Genomic DNA, 22,128 nt, shown 5'->3' with positions numbered 1-22,128 from the left:
GTTGTTTTTTAACGTTTAGTCTCTCAGTTATATACGTATTTCATTTGTGAACGTACGACTTTAAAAAATTAGTTAAACCAGCCTTTTTTATAAAGTACACTATTAGTTTCTAAAACGTTATAGTTGTAGAAGCATGCATTTAAATACAACGTTCAAATAGTTAAAGACCAAAACGAAATGGGTTTTATCAATATTGTCCAAACACTTAATGTAAGTTTTTTTTCATAATTAAATCGTCCTAATAACACAAACACGATATTAATTACCATGTAAAACAGCGTAATTATTACACTCTAATTACGATAAACTACGATATTTACCACACATTAAGGACAATTACAACAGCAATTACTCATAATTAACACCATTTTATATTCAACATCTCAAAACATCCGACCTACATCCAATTTTCAACTTTTTAAATAAACCTTTCAAGCCTTTATGAAACCGGGGATAACCGTAATGGCAATAATTCGAAGAGGCGTTTTAGAGCGGAAGAACCGGGGTAAGAGCGATTTGATAGTCTGAAATCGAGTGAGCCTCGGTCGACCAATGGGAGGCGAGCTCTCGGCGCGCGGACCAATCAGAAGGCTCGGTGTCGTCGCGCGCAGTTACGGAGGCATTAGCGAGTTTACCGCAGGGCGGGGGGAGTAATCACTGTACCAATATGGCGAATGTTTGTACTTTTGACATTAATATTTCATCCCCCGCTCTGTCAACACCGGTTATCTCAAGGTTTATTTAGAGGAAATAGAGAACTTTTAGATTTTGGGTTTTAGCGGATTTTTATGAAAGTTTTATTTGTCGTCGGTTACAATGTGCGGGTTTGATATAGTTTGCGCTTAGTGGTTATTTATTTGTAGATAAAGGGTTTATAGATGTACGCCAACATGATGCAGCAGACAAAGACGTCATTCTTGATAAAGGACTTGCTGGGGGACGTTATCATCAACAGGGAAGGTGAGACTTGAAAATTGATATTGTATCTAATATATTTTTAATTTTACTTAAATGACACATCAAGGGTTAATTTGATTTACCTATGATTCAAAACAACGGTTGGTACAAAATCGACTTCGGCACAGAGCGATTTCCTTTAACTGATTAGTTTCCAACAAAATTATTAAAAAATACGCTTACTCTTTGACAGTGGAGGTTTTTTTGTTTATTTACGGCAACTACGACTTATCAAGTATAATATACAAAACAGTGATCAAGATCACCATACACTTATAAACACGTGATATTAATCTGTGAAATGATAAAGATTTAACTGCAATAAATTAGTATCCCTATTATTGGTTTGTATTAACATCATTATTATAGTTTACTAGTAATATTTTACAAGTTATAAAGTTTATTATTATGTTACATCTGATACTCATACTATTTGTATCATTGATGATACAATGATTTTTTTAAATAAATTTGTGAGGATTTTTGATTTTACGACTATCACTATTCAAATTGTTCGCATTTTTTATAAATATAAATTTTGTAACGATTAAGTAATGGAAAGTTACCTCTGTAAAGCAATTACGACCCTATACAACAATTTAAGAAATAATGGATAGTTTTGCGCACCGTACCGTACTTTCTCATGTCGTGCACTTAGTGTACTTACTTTAGTAGTGTACTTAGTCACTAGTAGTGACGCAATTGATCCAAAATTACGACTATACAAATTACAGCATCTACAAAATTGTCTTTAAAAAAACTTATCATTCAATAATGTGAATGCATGGTTTTATTTGTATATTTAATAGCTATGAAATTATTTTGAACTGTTGTTTGGTAACCTTAATTTCCACATAAATTTTACTGAGTAATTCATATCTTCCTATTAAATATTTTAGCAAACACGAATCCGATTGCGTTAATAATCTGTAACACAACTTGATTCTATACAGACACAATATAACACCCACAACTTGGTATGCTCTTTAATTACTAACACGAATGTGTTATTTGATTTGTAAGTGATGGATTTAATTATTCACAGTTGGTTTCATTTCATTTTTTTATTTTCCATGGCAATGCCATTTACAAAATACAATCAGTTGTATAAGAAAAAAATAAATAATTATACACACGCGTTCACCTTTACAGCAGTTTACAGATTCAAAAAGGGTTTTGTTGGGTTTATAAGTAGTTAAGATAAGTGTATTTAAACAACAACAACAACAACAACAAATATATATATATATATTTCACACATGCAATATAACTAAAAGAATAAATGGAAATGATACCAATAAAGACCGTTCCAATTTAAATTCAAACAGCGTGTAAGGTACTATTACAAATTTGGATTCATCTAGAAGTAATTATAGCCTATATTTTTGGTAAATGACAAATACACTTAAACAAAGTTTCCATGAATGTAAACATTTACGTGAAGTTTAAAACAGCATTGGTCGAGTAGGAGATCAACCGGTACCATTGAATGGCGTTTGTAATGAATATTGTAATATGTGATACAATATTGTCAAAATTAGTGAGACGTCTGTAATTAACACGGTAAGTCAAATTACAAACCTTCAAATGCTGATGTGAAAATGTTGTAAACACTGGTAAGCATATTAAAAAAATTAAACATTTAGTTTATTTATTTATTTATTCATATCAACGCTCAAACCAATACATAAATATGACAAAACATTAAAGACATAAGTTAAAAATAGACATTTTTGAAGCAATTTAAGCCAACTTGAAGTAATCAATAAATAGATTAACAATAAGACAACAAAAAGATTAAGACATAACAAGATATAAGATATTGCTTATATAGTTGTTATATAGTTGATTTAAAACTGTTCTAAGTTCTTACGTGTAACTGCTTGAAAAAATGTGTCATTTAAAAATGTGTTAATTACACTAATTACTTAATTATTTAAAAATAACTAACGAAATAGTTCATTTTTTAATATTCAATAAATAATGAAAAATTCCAATAAACCAATAAATATGAATAAACCAAACTAATGATACCAAAATATAGAAAGCAGTTCGGGAATTTAAAGTAACATATGATAAAATACGACAAGATATGATATTTTCAATAATACTAGCAACCTGCGTCACTTCATGACTTCAAAATCCGTGATATATGTTTGATATATAGTTGATAAGGATGAAAACGATTGTCTCATCATATCCCTATTATTTGCATTGCGAGCCCTATTTTTCACAGCGTGCGCGATCTCTTCGAGGTATCTTAGAAAAATTACAAATACCAACGAAACATACTGTGAAAACACAAAACATAATGTAAGTCATTTTCTTCTTTACATTTTACACAACCAACATTACAACATTTTACTTGAATTCACTAAAACATAGCCATCTACAGAAAAACACAATTTTCGTTTGGATGTAATCAAAATTGTATCATGGCCATCTGTTTTGATGTGAACAAAAAATTTAAACTTGAAAAAGTTCAGATGATTGACAACAGAATTCAGCACAAACTATGAAATTTTAAAAGCCTATAGGACGAATTACTTTCACGAGATATCATCCAAAACTGCAAAAGGCACATCTAGAGGATAATAGCTTTAGATTGATACCCAATATGCCAATAAACATTAATATTTAGGGGTCAATTTGCTGCACACAAAAATCGGTACTTTCCTGTTAAAGGGAAAATTCATTATTATCGATGGTTTTTTTCTCGATATATCGATATTAACAAATTGAAACATATCAGCTGACAACTACGATAAATATTGTTCAGTATCAACAAACAATAATAAAATGAAACTGTTCTAAATAAATAACCTAACATAACTAACCAAACTTGCTGTAACATTTAAAAATTCCGTGTTTAACTTGCCTTTTCTGTTATCAAACGGTTAGCTTAGAACAGTTTTATTTCTTAATCCATATAATAGACTGTTTTAGCCTAAACAAGATCAGTAGTTAGTTGTTGTCAATTTGTAAAGGATCGGAAAACAAAAATATCGATATATCGAAAAAAATCATCGATAATAATGAATGTTCCCTTTAACAATAAGTACCCAAAAGTCCATCAAATACCAGGATTTAAATTTTCATTGCGAGGCATTGGAAATCACAAATGTCATCAACAAAACACCATAATGTATATGAATGTAATGTAAAAGGAACCACACATACGCCGGTCCAGTAATACGTTTAATTAAGTAACTTTCTTATAAACATTTCGTTGCTTATTATGTTTCAAAAATCAAACTTTAACCACATCATATTCAATACCGATGTAAATATAATTGAAACATCCATAAACAGAAAAATTCCCCCAACAAAGGTTTATTGTGAAACCTTACATGAAACAGTATTTGGAGATATTACTGTGATTAAAAAGTCCTTTTTACAGTAAAATGATAATTTTAACTAAATAATTTAACTATTACAGCTTTTATTACCAAAATACATACGTTTATCTCCCTTGGTACGATGCAAATTTACCTACGATAATGATATGCGCAAGGTTCCGCTCTTCCTCGGTACAGAAATCGGAAATCGCACAGCTTAGTGTTTGCTGAACCTTTACCAACTTAAATTCACGAATGGGAATTAACGATATTTTCCCTTTGTGGAAAATTGTATTTAGGTAAAATTTCATATTCCATGCTATTTCCTATAAAATAAATATTCATACTGTAACATTAAAATGTAAGGTTTTTTTTAATCATGCTCGTTCTTTAGCTACACAAATTGAATACGTGCAATCTGTGGAATTATCTATGCTTTATGTATCTAGGTCCATAAACTTTTTTCTGGATTGTAAATTATCTCAGCGAAATTCACTGACCGAATGGCTAGTACCTTTAAATCTAATGGTTGCTGGTTATACCTAAAAAGTCCGACTCTTGCACAAAAGTTACAATTCGTAATTGGCATACTAATTAATTATAATATTTAACGGTCCAGAGTATACATTTTTATAGCAATAATGTCATATTTTCAATAATCTTATTAAACAAATTATTAAAACACCAACAACGTCAAAGCAACAAAACAACCCCCATAACCTACCAGGTAAAAAATCTAATTTTTCGTCATAGTATACAAAACTTCTTCAAAACCACACATCATTTCAAAATTTAAATTCGATTTAACTACGATTTCTGCATCCACTTTAGGACACCCACATAACGACAGGCGATTTGCTCGGAACTCAAGTAGTAGTACGTAAACTAGTCGAGGGTGTAGTGGGGAAGGACGAAGGACACGTCCTGTTAACAGGATTGTTAGGGTCCTGTCTGTAGCCGCCACTTGTCGTCGAGGGGAATCGAACATCAATTTGCTGTTTGTATAGACTACATAATCCCAACCCCCTACCCAGCGGGGGTGATAGTCTCAGTTGTTACACTTGCAGTGGCATTATACCCGGATATGTTATTCGGCCAATTTGCAGCTGTTAGAGGGTGATAGTGAATATGAATTGAGAGGACAAATGAATATTTGATTGTTTGAGTGCTCTTTGTTGTGTTATTCTTTCCAAAACTAGGGAAAAAGTAGTTTATTTTACTGATAAAAATATCACAGATGGTTTATGATATAAATACATTCAATAATTTCTTTCCTTCAGTTACCTGACAAAGTGGGCTTCCTTGCACTGATTATGGAATGCAATGCAGCTAATTGCTGCATTTAATTACTTTTTCCGCACTCATTTTTTAACGCATTCCAGTATTTCAACCAAACAACACAAAACAGTGGACTTATATTAGACACGTATTACGTTTACGCTCGAAAATAAGTTGGCAACACTTATACTACGACTACGATCAGCTGCTGCAACGTTTCCCATTTCGTTCAACGCTTGGATTGAACCTAACCTTAAATCGTGTTGTATAGTGTTTGAAAGACTAATTATTTATATGCTTATTGTAACTGTAGGAAAAATATAATGTGTAACGCAAGCGCAAAGTGCCACTTCGCACATTAGCTACACAAATAACTATTTAATACTCATTCTTAAACTTAGTTTTAATGAATTCAACACTTCACATGTTGTTCTTCAGGAGATCACTTTTCCATCATGAACAATGAAAAACATGTTAACTTATTCTGATAAATCTTCGATTTTAGCACATAAAGTTAAATAATCATAAAATTGATATTGCCGACCGTTAGTTGAATTGTAGCTGGAAGACACATTAACCCAGAAGATTAAAAATATACACTAGTAATAGCATAAATTATATTATCTTAGAAATTGAGACATAAAGAAGGAACGACATTGTAAAACAAACCTTATGAATAGTTCATTACCATTCAGACAGAAAATTGATATATCAAAGAAGGAATGAATGGTTGGTCTATTTTTATTTTGTCTATTTTTATCTTATTTTTATGAAAAAGTAAACACAGATTTGGGTTTTTTAAGCTGGGGTTTCCTAGGCGCGGAATCGGCGAGCAGAGAGAGGAACGCGGAGAGCGGAATTGAAATTAACATGGCATTCCACTCCGCTTCTAGGAAAACAGTAACATTAAATTGCCTAAGAAAAGTGGAGTCCGCTCTCCGCGTTCCTCTCTCCGCTCGCCGATTCCGAGCCTAGGAAAACCCGGCTTTTACGTGTAAAATCTGTAGGTGTGTAGTATTTTGTCACGATTTGTTTCAGTATTACCTGATATGAAGGTAGATTCGTAATCTAATGGTGGATCGTACAAATCTTTTTCCTAATCAGGTCTAATATTTAACTAGTTAATAACACTACACATCTTAACACTAATTTATTTATAAACGCATCTATAATCTACAACCAATTTAATTCTAATCACAATGACGTCACAGTTGCAGACGACTCGGAGTGTTCAGAAGAAGAGAGAGACAGAGAGAGCGAGGTAAGATCACGACTGCAGCATCCTCTACCGCTGATACTGCAGCAGCACAACTCATTGCTGAGTCTACACCACGACAGTCAGGACTCAGCAGCCAAGAGTCGCAAACCGCGCAGACGTAGAACGGCCTTCACGCACGCGCAGCTCGCCTACCTGGAGCGCAAGTTCCGCTGTCAAAAGTACCTCTCTGTCGCCGACCGTAGCGACGTGGCGGACGCCCTCAACCTGTCCGAGACCCAGGTCAAGACGTGGTACCAGAACCGTAGGTGAGTGAGACTTTTGGAGGTTCCTAGAATCCTCTTAGGTTGGCAGTTAGTCATATAAGACTTGGTACTAGAACCGAAGGTGAGTTAGACTTTGAAGGTTCCTAGAATCCTCTTTGGTCGGCAGTTAGTCATATAAGACTTGGTACCAGAACCGTAGGTGAGTTAGACTTTTGGAGGTTCCTAGAATCCTCTTTGGTCGGCAGTTAGTCATATAAGACTTGGTACTAGAACCGTAGGTGAGTTAGACTTTTGGAGGTTCCTAGAATCCTCTTAGGTTGGTAGTTAGTCATATAAGACTTGGTACTAGAACCGTAGGTGAGTTAGACTTTGGAGGTTCCTAGAATCCTCTTTGGTCGGCAGTTAGTCATATAAGACTTGGTACCAGAACCGAAGGTGAGTTAGACTTTGAAGGTTCCTAGAATCCTCTTAGGTTGGCAGTTAGTCATATAAGACTTGGTACTAGAACCGTAGGTGAGTTAGACTTTGGAGGTTCCTAGAATCCTCTTTGGTCGGCAGTTAGTCATATAAGACTTGGTACCAGAACCGTAGGTGAGTTAGACTTTTGGAGGTTCCTAGAATCCTCCTAGGTTGGCAGTTAGTCATATAAGACTTGGTACCAGAACCGTAGGCGAGTTAGACTTTTGGAGGTTCCTAGAATCCTCTTAGGTTGGCAGTTAGTCATATAAGACTTGGTACTAGAACCGTAGGTGAGTTAGACTTTGGAGGTTCCTAGAATCCTCTTTGGTCGGCAGTTAGTCATATAAGACTTGGTACCAGAACCGTAGGCGAGTTAGACTTTTGGAGGTTCCTAGAATCCTCTTAGGTTGGCAGTTAGTCATATAAGACTTGGTACCAGAACCGAAGGTGAGTTAGACTTTGGAGGTTCCTAGAATCCTCTTAGGTTGGTAGTTAGTCATATAAGACTTGGTACCAGAACCGAAGGTGAGTTGGACCTTGGAGGTTCCTAGAATACTCTTAGGTTGGTAGTTATGGCGTGTGAATGTGTCTTTTAGCCATATAAGACTTGGAACAAACGGTGAGTCAGATTGTCAGATGATTGGAAGTTCCTAGAAGTTACTCAGGTTCAGAGACAAGGATTGTGAAAGTGTCTCAGACTGTTTGATGTCCAAGGCGTATTATGAAAGTGTCCTTTGGTGGTAGATGGTATTAGAGCCGTAGGTGAGTCATGAGACTATTGGAAGTTCACAGAATCCTGAGGTTTGCAGGGCAAGTTTGTGATCATGTTTCATGGTAGGGCAAGTAGTTTATGAAGAAAATGTCATTATGCCCCAAAGAAACATAAGCGTTAGAGATTTAATGCTATAGTTTTAAAGTCACACAATGTCATAAAGCTAGGTTTTTTAAACACATTACTAAGGAGATTTAAAAATCTAGTTAACATTTTTGATACCCTCGTTGAAAGTACCATTCTGTGTCTAGGTTTTATGTAAAAGGAATAAAAATTAGTCACAAAAAGATAAAAGGTTCTACATCCTCCATAACATGTCAAACCAGGTGGAAAATTAACCAATAAACGAGTTCTGTTTGAATACTGTAGAAAGACAATTTTTGGAAAGCATTGAAAATCAAATTAATTTTCAGGACGAAGTGGAAGAGACAGAACCAGTTGCGGCTGGAACAGCTTCGTCAGCAAGCGTCAGTGGAGAAGGAGATTCTGCAGCACGGTGGCGCTGACGTGAGCTGCTGCAGTCCTTACCCACCTTCCTCAGCAGCCTGCAACTTCCTGACTACCGCTGCCGCTATCTTCCGCAACGTCACCTACGTCCACGGCTGTCCTATATGAACCGAACCTTCCGTCAACTATTCGCTTTCGTGATGTGAATAGTGAATTGCCTTTTTGGACAATATCTGTTGAATTTTGGTGAACATTTTAGTGAAATCCATTCATGTACGAGAATGTATTTTTGTCTTCAACTCCTGAGAAAAACTTCTTGCCCAAATTTGTGAGTCGTGAAAATGTGTTAGAGGCAAAATATCTATCTTTAAAGAGTTAACTTCATTAACATCAATGGTTTAAATCTCTTATCCATTTATTATCTCTTATTGGTCATATTACAGTTAGCAGTTCGTAATAGAGCCTTATCAATAGCAAAAATATCAATAATGCTTATCTAATTCGTTATTAAAGTCTACGTATATTTGGTTGACTATAGCAAAAAAATTGTTTTACTACGAGAAAACTACATTGATTTTTTTTTCAAACTACTTTAATTGTAGTCTGTCAATAAGTTTGAGTAAATGTTCGCCAACATTACAAATTCATTTATCAGTAACCAGCAAACATAATAATGTTATACTCATAGCTAGTGAAAATCTTAAATTGTAATTTATTACAGCATTGGAGAAAATAATACTTAGTTATAGAAACTAACAATTAATCAAGTTTTCATTCTAAAATGTAAATTTCAAGTTTAACGGTGAAAATTTAGTGGGATAGCAAACCACTTTCAGTGTTTAACAAGAATTCATTTTTTGTAATTTATGTTTATACATAGATACTATTTATCAACTTAGAGATGAGTATATAGCATTCATTATACGCTACAACTTGCCATTTCTAGTGAAATATGATATACCAAAGACCAATTGTAATTACCCTTGAAACTCGCATATTTAAATCTATTTTAAGTATTGAGTATCTTAGTAAAATATTACTGCAAAGAGAGTGCATTTTAGTGACTGAAAAAGTTAAAATATTATTCATACATAGTTCTTTTCTCACTGAAAAAAAAACTAAATAAATCTTTATATATATATAAAAAAGAAGTTGGTTCGCAACTGGTTGGTTCGACACGTTTGATTTCTTAATAAGTCTTTGCCAACGATTATTTTTATTTATTAGTATTTACAAAGCAATACTTAAATTTGCAATGATAAATAAAATAATATTTAGTTACATTTCCCTCACTGCTGTTTTAGCTCTCATGCTTATAGCTCTCATGAAATAAGTTTTTGCCAAAATATCACATTATTTACTCAATATGTATATTTTCTAAAAATAGTTTTGGACAGAAAACATATAAAACCGTAGGCCTAAACGAGTATAGCTGATAAAATAAGACTTTAAATGTATCCAAAAATTTATTATATAGTATTTGTAGCCAATGACACAACGTAGATGATCCCGTCTTTAAAATCATAATTTTGTAAATTATTTATAGAGTTGATCTAACTCTCAATCGATACTAGGTATGTAATATAGTATTTATTGTATTAAACTTGTTGTGTTTAAATTGTATTGATTATGTGATTAGGTAATTAATTAGTAAGTTAATAGTAAATGTAAAAAGTTCAAATAAATAAATTATTTATATGTTGGTTATATTATTTAATCAAATCCCTGAAAATCGTTTGTGCAAGGATTGCTAAAGACATAATAGCTTAAAGTATTGAATTAAATGTTTTTTTTTTTATATTATGGACAAGAGTTTTATTTTTTAAAGTGGTACAATTTATAGTAAAAGTAACGATTTCTGAAACGTCTTATAAATCAACAGCTCTTCGTCAACGTTAAGAATTTGGGCGAAAATGGTTTTTTATGATTACAAAACAATATTAGTTTGAACATTTGGGGTTTTTGCGGAAAAGTACAAAAACAGCTTCAAATAATAATACTTGTTCGGCTTTAAAAATAGACAATTCAGTAACTTTAGGGGACTCCGTTACAAATTTTGTTGAAAAAAAAAATGCTCAAAATACACTGCAAAACATAATGATACTTCTTTACGTCAATTAACACCTTCCTTGGGTCAAGAACAAAATTTAAGTATCAACAACAATTAAAAGGTATGTGCATTAGAGAAATGCTGAAATACGATATTTAATTGCATTATTTCTCCGAACTGCATAGTACCGCAACATATTACATATACACAACATATACTGGGAAACGAGCTGGTCTAGAGGTAGTGAGGTCCCGGGATCAAATCCTTCCAATCACAAATGGGCTTTATATAATTGACTAGCTGGCCCGACAGACGTCGTCCTGTCCTATTGTGGTTTTATGTCACATGCTCGTTCATTTTCAAGATGAGCTCGTTCGCATGGCTCAATCACGTCCTGGTTGAAGTTCGTTCGCTACGCTCACTCACCTTTAGGTTGGAGCTCGTTCGCTGCGTTTACTACTTGCCTTCAGGTTAGCTCGTTCGCTACGCTAACTCGCCTGCAGGTTGAAGTTCGTTCGCTACGCTCACTCACCTTTTGGTTGCAAATCAACTGTTCTCATAAATTAAAAATAAATATAGTGCTGCACCCTGTTGGTAAACCTATTAACTTTTTAATGCTATTGAACATCACAGAATCAAATTGTTTAGTTGCACCAGCTGTTAAGATTCTTTAATTCCATTTAAATATAAATATGAGTACTCATAAGGTTAACATGGGAAACTCCAGAGCCACTGGGGCGGAGCCCTGTTGACGGATCTGCACCAAACTTCACACAAACCATCCTTGAATAATGCTTAATAATGGCTGAAAGTTTCATTACAATCTGTCGAGCGGTTTTGGAGTCCATAAAGGACAAACATACAAATATACAAACATACAAATATACAAACATACAAATATACAAACATACAAATATACAAATATACAAACATACATTGGATTTTATATATATAGATAATGATGCAATCATATAGGCCAACACATTACTATAATGTGTAAAACGGTTGCGAGCTAGAGACTATATCCTAGAACGTGAAATTGAGAGAAAAAATCATTACATTTAAAATAATTACTTAACCTCTAACTAAAACAGTATTTTACTTTCACTGTTTTTCAAACTTGATATCACAAAATTGAGAGTACAGTTGAGGTCACGATCTTTGTAACTTTGTTACGCATCAATAACTATTTCAACTAAAATAATTTACTCTCATAAAATCAAAGTAAATTCGAACCGAACGCAAAGCAGTAAACTGAAAAGTTAAAGGCAGCCTAAACATCGGTGACAAGAGTCGCCCGCGGCGGGACACAAGTAAGATAAGAGCAATTACTGCCCAGACAAAGAACGTAATTGGCGCCCCACCGCACCACAAAAAGCTGCAAACTTCTTCAACGACTCTCACCACAACAGTTTTGTCCAATCCCTTTTAAAAAGTCACGTTTACTACAGAACCGTGCCCTTTGTAGGATGACGCTAACCTAGTGTTTACGCTCGTGATGTTTGTAAAAGATGAAAAGCTCGGAGATAATTGAAATGAAGGAAATGAAACGGTTCTTTGTGGAGTGCGGTAAATTGCGTCGGTTTAGGCGACTGTACCAAAGTGTAGGAGATGCAAGATTGTTGTTTCTCGCAGGAAATTTGTAACTCTGGTCGCGTAAAATAGGAGTGATATCTTTATTCGTATTGTAAACCTCTCATAGTTGTCTGAAAGAAGTGGCCGTCTTAAAATAACAAATGTAAAATAACAAATAACAAATCACTCTTTGAGAGGTTTAGTTGAATAAAGGATACTTAATAACTAGACAAATTGAGTTATTTGATTTACTTGGCAAAAGGGTTTTCGATCCCGAGATATGTTCATTTCAAGTATTGAACTCGAAATACGAAGTTTGAAAACTATTTTCGCCCAAGGTGTGGACGCTATTTTTACCTGATTATGAAATATAACAGAGTTATGCAATTGAACATAACTTTCAATATTGCATGGTTTTAACGGATAACCAATAAATTAAAGACCTTTTGCATTTTTGGTCAAGGTATATTTGATTTTATTTATTACTAGCTGTGTACCCGTTCTACGCACGGGGATCTTATAGTAATCAGTTGAAACCTTCTTATATAAAGAACAGCAGTTGGTTTGCATATTTTCAGATATGCTGGCCAAACTATTTATTATACATAACTTCATTTTATGTCGTTTGTTGTTGTTCCGGATCGGTATGACAATCAATAAAAGTCTAAATTACCTGTGTCCGCTGGTCGATCCTATTACAGAAGATGCATTTCGGCGAAATTAAATCGCCATCATCAGTCCTAATATAAGGTCTTGAGCATCCCCATTAGGTGCGTCTTGGAGTTTTTGAAACACATACACGAACTGTACACTTATACACATGACGAATAAAACATAAATACACGTAGGCCTACTTTTATTTTTACTATGGACAAGTAGACGCGCGTCGGTCGTGTGCCGAGTCTCGACTGAAAACGCTCATTTAAAAAATGTAAGTTTCCCAGCAATATACAACACTGATTCAAGGTCTATTTCCCGGTTATCAAAACTCAAGAACAATTTTATACACAAAGAATCTCTATTTTCATTTACTGTTACCCTACATATTATTGCACTTGCGATTTATTAAATCCGTTATGTAAGGAAAAACGTTTTTAATTTTAATTGGTTTGGATTTGCTTTCAAAACGTGATCGGAAATGGCTGCGGTATTTGTAAACAACATTCAATGTAAACATATCAGTGACAGCTAGAAGAAATAATCTTGATTTGAACAGCTGTTCGCTATTTCATAGAAGAATATGTGCTAAACATTGGGAGAAAACTTTGCAAAAATCACACAAAATTGGGTTTTTAAACGTCCGTCATTTTATTTACAAAGTGGTGACGCCATATTTTAATGGCTAAAGACAATCTCGCCAATTCAGTGAATATATTAAAATGATTTGGAACTTGATAGGTACTCTCGTTTTTCAGGAGTAGGCCGCGTAAAATGGCTCTTGGGTCGTAACAGACAGGAAAGACAGACAGAAATTTAGATGAGACTTGTTTCGGTTTCTCTAATGTATAAAACGTAAAAATAACCTAAAAGTTTATGATTCTGAGCAATGTACAGACAAAACTCTAATTTTATTTATATCTCAGAATTGATGCTTAGATTAGATACTAGTTTGTTTAAAATCAGTAATATCTGATCTGAACCTACTTTAGTAAAAAGAAATAATATATTTTTCATAGTGACAAAATGTGTAAATCAAATACACTGGAATGTTCCCGTAAATTTGTATAATACAAGTTAACACCTCGCGGATTTAAAAAAGATTGTTTCCTTGTTTTGCCTAGTTAGAAAATATGAAATATTTGTCAGACAATGAAACACGTTGCGGGATATGCTTGGCGCGGTAGGCAAAATGGATACAGCGTCTAAAATGCGGTTAGAGAAGTGAAGGCGTAAACTGGAAACGCCGCACTTGTAATGCGATGTCGGCAAACAATCAATCTAGTTATTCTGGACAATTCCTAAATTTTTAGGCGAATGGATGATTAAATGATCCATTCTTTTTGGGACTTGGCGAGTTGATTTATCATCCTACCAGCTGTTGTACCCGTGCTTTGCAACGGGAAGAGAACACGAAATAGAAACATTTTGATCTTTACATCGATTGATAAAATAGTTACGCATAAGCCTTTTAATAACAAAATTTAACCTTTATGGCCTTTATAGGATATAATAGATGTTGTCATAAATGTAAAAAAATAATAGTACTGAACCCTGTTGGTAAACCTTGTAACTTTTTAATGCTATTCAATATCATAGAACCAACTTGGATAGTTGAAACAGCTGACAAAATTCTTTTATTCCTTTTAAATATAAGGTTAACATGGGAAACTCCAGAGCCACTGGGGCGGAGCCCGAAAGGACTTTTGAGATGAGAATGCGTTTATATATGTTAATCGGGAATTATACCAAATTCCCCAAAAGATTAGCTTAGATTTGCTATCATCATACCAAATTTAAGCCCAATCCGACCAGTATTTTTCGCGTTTACTTGTCGACAACATACATACATACATACATCCATCCATACATCCAAACTTTCTCATTTATAATATTAGTAGGATATTAAATTTGAAGCATTTTTCTTGAAGCATATTAAAATTGAAACATTACTGATCTGAATTGTACACGGTTTTAACTGACTACTGAATTCCCGTACGTAGGACGGGCTAACACCTCGTTATTTTTTTAATTCAATTTACAAAGATGTTTTCGTTTTGATAATAATTCGTTCAAACACCGCTAGATGTAACTACCGTCTAGGCTCCTAGCAGATCGTCTAATCACCGCTAGATGTCACTACCGTCGAGGCTTGCAACAGTTAACCTAGTAACTGCTAGATGGCACTGCAGTCGGACATACTCAATCCATCCAAGTTTATTTATTTACTAATATATTTGACAATTCAAACGGTGTAAAAATAAGAAACAAAATTGAGTTATGTTTATAAATTGTACGCTATACATTTAAATTTGAATTTTTTTCTATTTAAAGCCGTGGTATTTGACAAAGACACATTTTCATCACTTGACACTCGCAGTGATTTTCAGGTAGCTTGAGCTAGACTACCTCACGACGGTGTCGAAGAATTTATCATAAGAACTCCGAAGGTTGTTACATTCTTTTAAAAGCCGAGAGTCGTGTCTCTTACCTGAGACCGATGATTGGCTTATAATAACTTAGCGCCCGTCCGTGGCTACTCTGTCGTCTGTACTGCTCTGTAACTGTTAGTCAACCTTTTTTAAATGAGAAGGATGCGATTACAACCAATTAATCCGGATTCATTAATTAACTAAAGCTAACCGCTTTCATAATAAATTCTTAGCTCTGCATTTTACATCCACAAAGTATAATAGTACGCTTTATAATGACTACTGATAAAATTTTGGTTAAATTTCAACCTGTACGTTTTTTTGCTGTCTCGATTTTATGACAATGAAATGTTGGGTCTTCACACTCATCAGGAACAGTAGATTTATCTCTGTATTTGATGTTAAAGCGGTGCAAAATATATGTCATAGACTTTGAATAATGCAAAAATACTTCCCATAATACATACAAGCAACCTTAAACTGTTGTTCAAAGGTTTATTGCGGACATTTTCCATCACGAATGTAAAAAAACAATACACAACGTTTCGGGATCTGGAATCTGATCCCGTCTTCAGGTGAAAAAACTTAACTAACACATTACAACTAACAATACACAAACGCCCAACCTAAGTTGGAATACACTACCGAGGGTAGTAGTCAAAAAATATGCACTGTATAGCAGTCAAGTCATGATACAACATGCAATTAATAACAAATCACAAAACACTATAATCTATAAAAGGTTTACGTACAAAAAACTCACACAATGGAACACTAACAACACCGTACGCTATGACTCCACCAATGAGACTGAACCAACATCCCCACGTGGCGTACGGTGTTGTTAGTGTTCCATTGTGTGAGTTTTTTGTACGTAAACCTTTTATAGATTATAGTGTTTTGTGATTTGTTATTAATTGCATGTTGTATCATGACTTGACTGCTATACAGTGCATATTTTTTGACTACTACCCTCGGTAGTGTATTCCAACTTAGGTTGGGCGTTTGTGTATTGTTAGTTGTAATGTGTTAGTTAAGTTTTTTCACCTGAAGACGGGATCAGATTCCAGATCCCGAAACGTTGTGTATTGTTTTTTTTTTACATTCGTGATGGAAAATGTCCGCAATAAACCTTTGAACAACATTAACTCACCATCACCAACAATGAACTTCAAACAAAGAACCTTAAACTCTTCGTCCGTGACACCACGGAGTTTTCCTCCGGGCGCATTTGTTTAATAGAAAAGTGCATTGCCGCCCGTTAACTTTAGGAGCAACAGTACCTTGAGTGCATCTTCCTATGAACTGACTGAACAATATTTTGTTCTCAACCTCCCCCGCTAACCCCCTTCCCCTATTAAATACTCAATGCTATTAATCATATGAATCCCAAAGAGCCGGGTAGCACAAAGCCCGACTCCGTGAGTCACCGATGTTGTTGTGTGTTTTGCTACATATTTTTTAAACCCTTAAAGTGAGAGTTTTTAATTAACCTCATGAACAATTTTATTGTTTATACATAGTATTAGCGAATTTTTCTATAGAGAAGTAGCTATTACCGTAGGTGACACGGTAAGACAACCCGGGACCGATATACTTTTTTAATTTTGATGTCTAGAGGCTAAAACACTATTCGTTAAAATTTGTTTATACGTATCTATACGTCCGTAAACGTTATAACTTGAGTAATTTTTGTCCAACTTTGATGACATTTGGCTTGAAGGTGTAGGGCCGGTTAAATATGAATGAGTTCACAAACCAGCATGATCGGACTATGGGAATGGGGTCTTATGGGGGTTTTTATGGGGTAAAAATTTGGTTTTCTTATTTTCTACCATAAAAACATAAAATTTGGTTATTTTTCTCTAAACCATTCTAAACCATTTGAGGTTGGCATCACTGCATGCCATGATCAACAGGTGGTTTATATCGCTCGTCTATTTGACTTAAATTTAAACTATTTATTGTGATTTTTATTAATACTCAGTATTCTGACGTTTATTAGTACCTTTTGTGCTTCATTCTTATCAACTGAACAAAGTAAGTCTTATCTGTTTCGGTGGAATAACTACAAATAACCTGTTGTCATCTAACCACTTTGCCAATGGTCTAACAAGAATTTACACAAGATCACGTCAAGAAGGAGGGAGGCTACGTCACTCTTGCCGTCGCCGGAAACACGCTATCCAACTCCTCGCGGGGAGAAAAATATTCCCTGTATCCCCGCCAACAACGTGGTCGAAGCGAGGGTGATTCTGATAGTATTAAAGACTCGTAGGCGTTGCTTCCTCCTCAGTGGATTTTCACCAGTGCCTGCAACTTGAAACAAACATCCCGCATTACATATCTGCATAATTGCTGCCGTTTTCAAGTTACTGGCTTTCATTAAATTATATTTTGATGCAAGTTTCGACCACTGACATGTAAATAAGAAGTTTTTATTCATTTTTTCACCTTTTGATAACCATTGACTCATTGTTGTTATTGTATTAATAATTATGACTGGCCCAGAAGATACATTCATGAATTCATCCATGATTTCTGACGACATGGAAGACCTAGTAATACAATTATCATCAGAATTGAATTCATTATCTGCAAATTTCCCTGACCATGACCTCTCCAGCTTATTATCTGCCACACATGCAATTTTTAATAAGATTGACGCCATGTGCTCAGAATCAATAAATGAAAAAGCCGCTTTAAATAACTCTACCCAAGAAATTTGTACTCTGACTAATAAGCTTGACATGTTAAAGGACCTAAGAAATAAAGAGATAAATAATTCTCTTAAAATTCAAGATGAGGCAGAAGATAGCATAAACGGACTAAAAAATAAGATAACTTCCTTGGAACAATTAGTTAAGGAGCTTAATAACAAACTGAAGGAATCTGAAAGTGCTATTAATCTACTTCGTGAAGAATTAAAAATTGAGAAGACAAAAAATTCAGCTGTATCGTCAGAAAATAAAAACTTGAAACTGAACTTAACAAATCTCCAACTCAAAATAAGTAACATGGACAACATGGTGAATACTCTAGTTCCAACTAAGGCTGAGTCAACTTGGCGGAAAGATAAATGGATGGACGACTGTGTGCTGTCTGCGTACTTTAACGAAATAGCAGCCATGGTGAGGGACAGAACTGACGTCAACTTTTTGGGGCCTTCGGAAACCCACCTACTAAAGTTCCATACCCCATCAACAGCTGCTGACGCTTTTCCATTCCTTCGCTCCGACAGTTGCAGATACGTCATCTGCTGCGTAAACAACGCCAAAGATGCCCAGGCTGCCGGGGGAGGATCTCACTGGAGTCTACTACTTTGTGACCGGACCTCCAGCAAGGCCTTCCACTTCGACTCTGCCGGAAACATTAACGAACAATCAGCCAAAACTGTGGCAAAACATCTTCATATCGAATGTTTAATTGCCATGCCTTGTCACCAACAAACTAACTCCTATGAATGCGGTCTTAATGTTCTTGTTAATGCGAAATACATTGTTAGCTATTTTTTAAGGATAAGTAAACATATACCTTCATTCAATGAATGGTATTTGTCTATGGTCTCACCCAACCCGTCTACTACCCCAGATCCGGATCCTTCCACAACACCAGAAGTATCCACTCCTCTAAAGAGTAAAAGTAAACCACTCACAAGGTCTGCTTCCAAAAAATACCTGCCCATGAAACTAAAAAAAGTCCAAAACAACCAATGGGCTGTAGTTAAGTCAGGACCTTCACCTAATAGAAGCAATAGCAATAATTGTTCCATACCATGTAGTAATAAGTTTGCAGTACTAAGTGTAAATGACCTTGAGCGCAATGATATTAGTTCTAGTGAACCGACACTGTTATCTTCAAATCCCAAACCCAAGCTACAGAAATCAGTAAAGACCAAAACACCTGCAACAAACCCAACTACCAAATTAAACCCAGCTACCAAACCAAACCCGGCTACCAAACGAAACCCTGCTACCAAACTAAACCCAGCTACCAAACCTAATCCTGTTACCAAACCAAATGCAGTTGAGGCATCTACCACGAAAAATTGTACCAATCCTAAAATATCTCATACCCTCACCACTTGTCCCACCAATTCTTCCTTGCCAATTAATAGAAAAAAACCTACTGAATGTAAATCCAGCTGTGACCTCAAAAACAAAAACAAATCCAAACTGGTAATCCTATCAGACAGTCATGGTCGACATCTTAGTTCTATTTTGCTTGAAAACTGTTCACAAAAGTTTAATATTTCAGGATTTGTTAAACCTAATGCTAAGCTATCCCAAGTTGTCTCCAACCTAGACTCTGATATCAAACTGTTAACCAAACAGGATTATCTGATAGTATATGCTGGTACCAATGATATTGACCAGGAATATTGTAAAACTAGACTCCTAAGCTCCTTCAATGAACTAGTGAATAAAACAAAACATACAAATCTCATTGTATTAGGCATCCCGTATAGGTTTGATAGAAAATCATTGAATAGAACTATTTTAGAATTTAATCGTCTCATGTATGATGGTATCTTATCTCACAACCATGCTTACTTTTTGTCATTACACACTGTTTTCAAACAACATTTATACACTAAATTTGGCCTACACCTCAATCTTTTGGGTAAAAAAATGATAGCTGAACATATTATTGGCCTAATTAATCTCATATCCCCGATAACCTCAAGTGTCATAAATCGCATCCCTGTCCTCATCACTGGACTTGAGTTCCAATCTTCCAGTAGCGTAGTGAAATCTCAAGAACCACTGAAAGAAGTTAAATCTTGTCACCCTCAGAAAATTGCTCCTATAGCTTCTTCTAACCCTCTTCCTTTTTTAGGAGTTCCTCCTCAAAACGAGACGTTAACGTAGGTTGTTCTGCTAATGTGAAGAATTCATTCGGTATTTTGCATCAAAATGTTCGTGGCTTACTGTCAAAATCCAACCAAATAGAAATACTTCTAGATTTGTATTCACCCCAGGTTTTGTGTTTATCGGAACACTTCCTAGGCCGAGCTGAGTTGGATGCTTTTCGAATACCAGGCTACACAGTAGCGGCTAGTTTTTGTCGCATCCATTCACACAAGGGAGGAGTATGTATAATTACACCTGATAATTTAGATTATACCTTGTTAGATGTCTCTAGGTTTTGTATTGAAAGAATATGTGAACTGGCTGCGATTAAAATAATAAAGGGAACTCTTAATATTATCTTTGTTTGTGTGTATAGATCTCCAAGCAATAAACAAAGCGACATTCTGAAATTCTTAAGTAACATTCGAGCATGTTTTGATTCCTTGAAGGATAAGAACCTATCATTTGTTGTTGCAGGAGACTTTAATATTGACTTGATCGACAAAACTTTTCCCTCCGCAAAGCTACTCATAGATCTGATGTTGTCATTCGGTCTTCGAGACACAGTTGAGTCCTTTACACGAGAGTTTCAAGGCTCTAGAACCATAATTGATAACATTTTTACTGATATCCCTGAACACTTATTCCATTCGTCGGTTCTAATAACAAGTATTTCAGATCATCACGCTCAACTTGGTGAATTAAAAGAATGTCCAGAGAATAAAACTACAATTAAATATAAAATGGTACGAAAGTTTAATCAAGAAAACATATCTACATTTAAGTATCTTTTGAGTAGAGAAAAGTGGCTAGATTTACTTGAAGTTGATTCCGTAGACCAAAAATTTGACCGATTCCTATCCACAATACAGTTCTATTTGAATACTGCTTTGCCAATTAAAAGATGTAAACAAAAAGAAATTATGGCAAAAACAAAAATATGTCTAGATACTGAGCTGAATAAATTAAGAGAAAAAATGATTTTTCTATACACTCTCTCAAAAGATCTCAATGCTTTACACCCTATTAAAAAAACATACAACAATGTAAAAAAAGCGTTTAGGAGTAAAATACGTTTACAGAAAGCAAATACAGTACTTAAAAAAATAGCAAACAGTAATAACATACAAAAAGAAGTTTGGAGCATAGTAAATGACCTCAGGCCAGATAAATTGAAGAAGCCATTTAATAAGTTGTCGGTTCTGGATTCTAATGGACAACTACTGGATACTCCAGAATTGGTTGCGGATACTATGAATGAATTTTTTACTAGTATTGGAGGAACACTTGCCAATAGCATGCAGAAAACCAATGCGCATAGTACTAAAGAGGGTGTTAAAATCCTATCATCACTTTTTCTCAATCCAACTGACATAAAGGAAGTACTAGATGTTATTAAATCCCTAAAACCTGGTAACTCCTCAGGAACGGATGAAATATCGTCAAAAATCTTAAAGAAATGTGCCGATGAACTAGCCGCTCCTATAGCTTATCTAATAAATTGTTCATTCCAGAGTGGAACATTTCCGGCAGCATTGAAACTTTCAATAGTCAAACCATTATACAAGAATAAAGGTAACCGCCATGACTGCAATAACTTCAGGCCAATTTCTATCCTCTCAACATTTTCCAAAGTAATGGAGAAGATTTTTTTGAATAGACTAAATAAATTCCTGGAAAAAAACAAAATACTCCACCAAAATCAGTTTGGATTCCGAACAGGTTACTCCACCCTAAATGCTGTGTTCAGCCTGGTTAACGAAGTTTCCGACTCTCTTGACGCTAAGGACTGTGTCTCCGGCTTATTCCTTGACCTTACAAAAGCCTT

General features: G+C 34.8%; 1 protein-coding gene across 1 annotated transcript; it reads left to right on the top strand.

Moving 5' to 3' along the window:
* Positions 1 to 790: 790 nt before the first annotated feature.
* On the top strand, positions 791 to 9,129 carry LOC128993422 (barH-like 2 homeobox protein). The gene is made up of 3 exons (XM_054417311.1): positions 791 to 960; positions 6,785 to 7,097; positions 8,700 to 9,129. The coding sequence occupies exons 1-3, from the start codon at positions 879 to 881 to the stop codon at positions 8,899 to 8,901; spliced, it is 597 nt and encodes a 198-aa protein (XP_054273286.1). The 5' UTR covers positions 791 to 878; the 3' UTR covers positions 8,902 to 9,129.
* Positions 9,130 to 22,128: the final 12,999 nt, after the last annotated feature.

The sequence above is a fragment of the Macrosteles quadrilineatus genome, unplaced genomic scaffold, assembly GCF_028750875.1.
Source record: "Macrosteles quadrilineatus isolate MER2022 unplaced genomic scaffold, UCM_ALF_1.0 Scaffold_4__1_contigs__length_99947679, whole genome shotgun sequence".
NCBI lineage: Eukaryota > Metazoa > Arthropoda > Insecta > Hemiptera > Cicadellidae > Macrosteles > Macrosteles quadrilineatus.
The sequence above is the reverse complement of the archived record's forward strand: the minus strand, read 5'-3'. Positions and strand labels throughout refer to the sequence as shown.

What these genes read in the sequence shown, in the direction of transcription:
- LOC128993422 (XM_054417311.1), top strand. Translation starts at nt 879, where the DNA reads ATGTACGCCAACATGATGCAGCAGACAAAGACGTCATTCTTGATAAAG. An exon ending in CGTTATCATCAACAGGGAAG is followed by an intron (nt 961 to 6,784) that starts GTGAGACTTGAA and finishes ATGACGTCACAG; the next exon opens with TTGCAGACGACTCGGAGTGT. An exon ending in ACGTGGTACCAGAACCGTAG is followed by an intron (nt 7,098 to 8,699) that starts GTGAGTGAGACT and finishes ATTAATTTTCAG; the next exon opens with GACGAAGTGGAAGAGACAGA.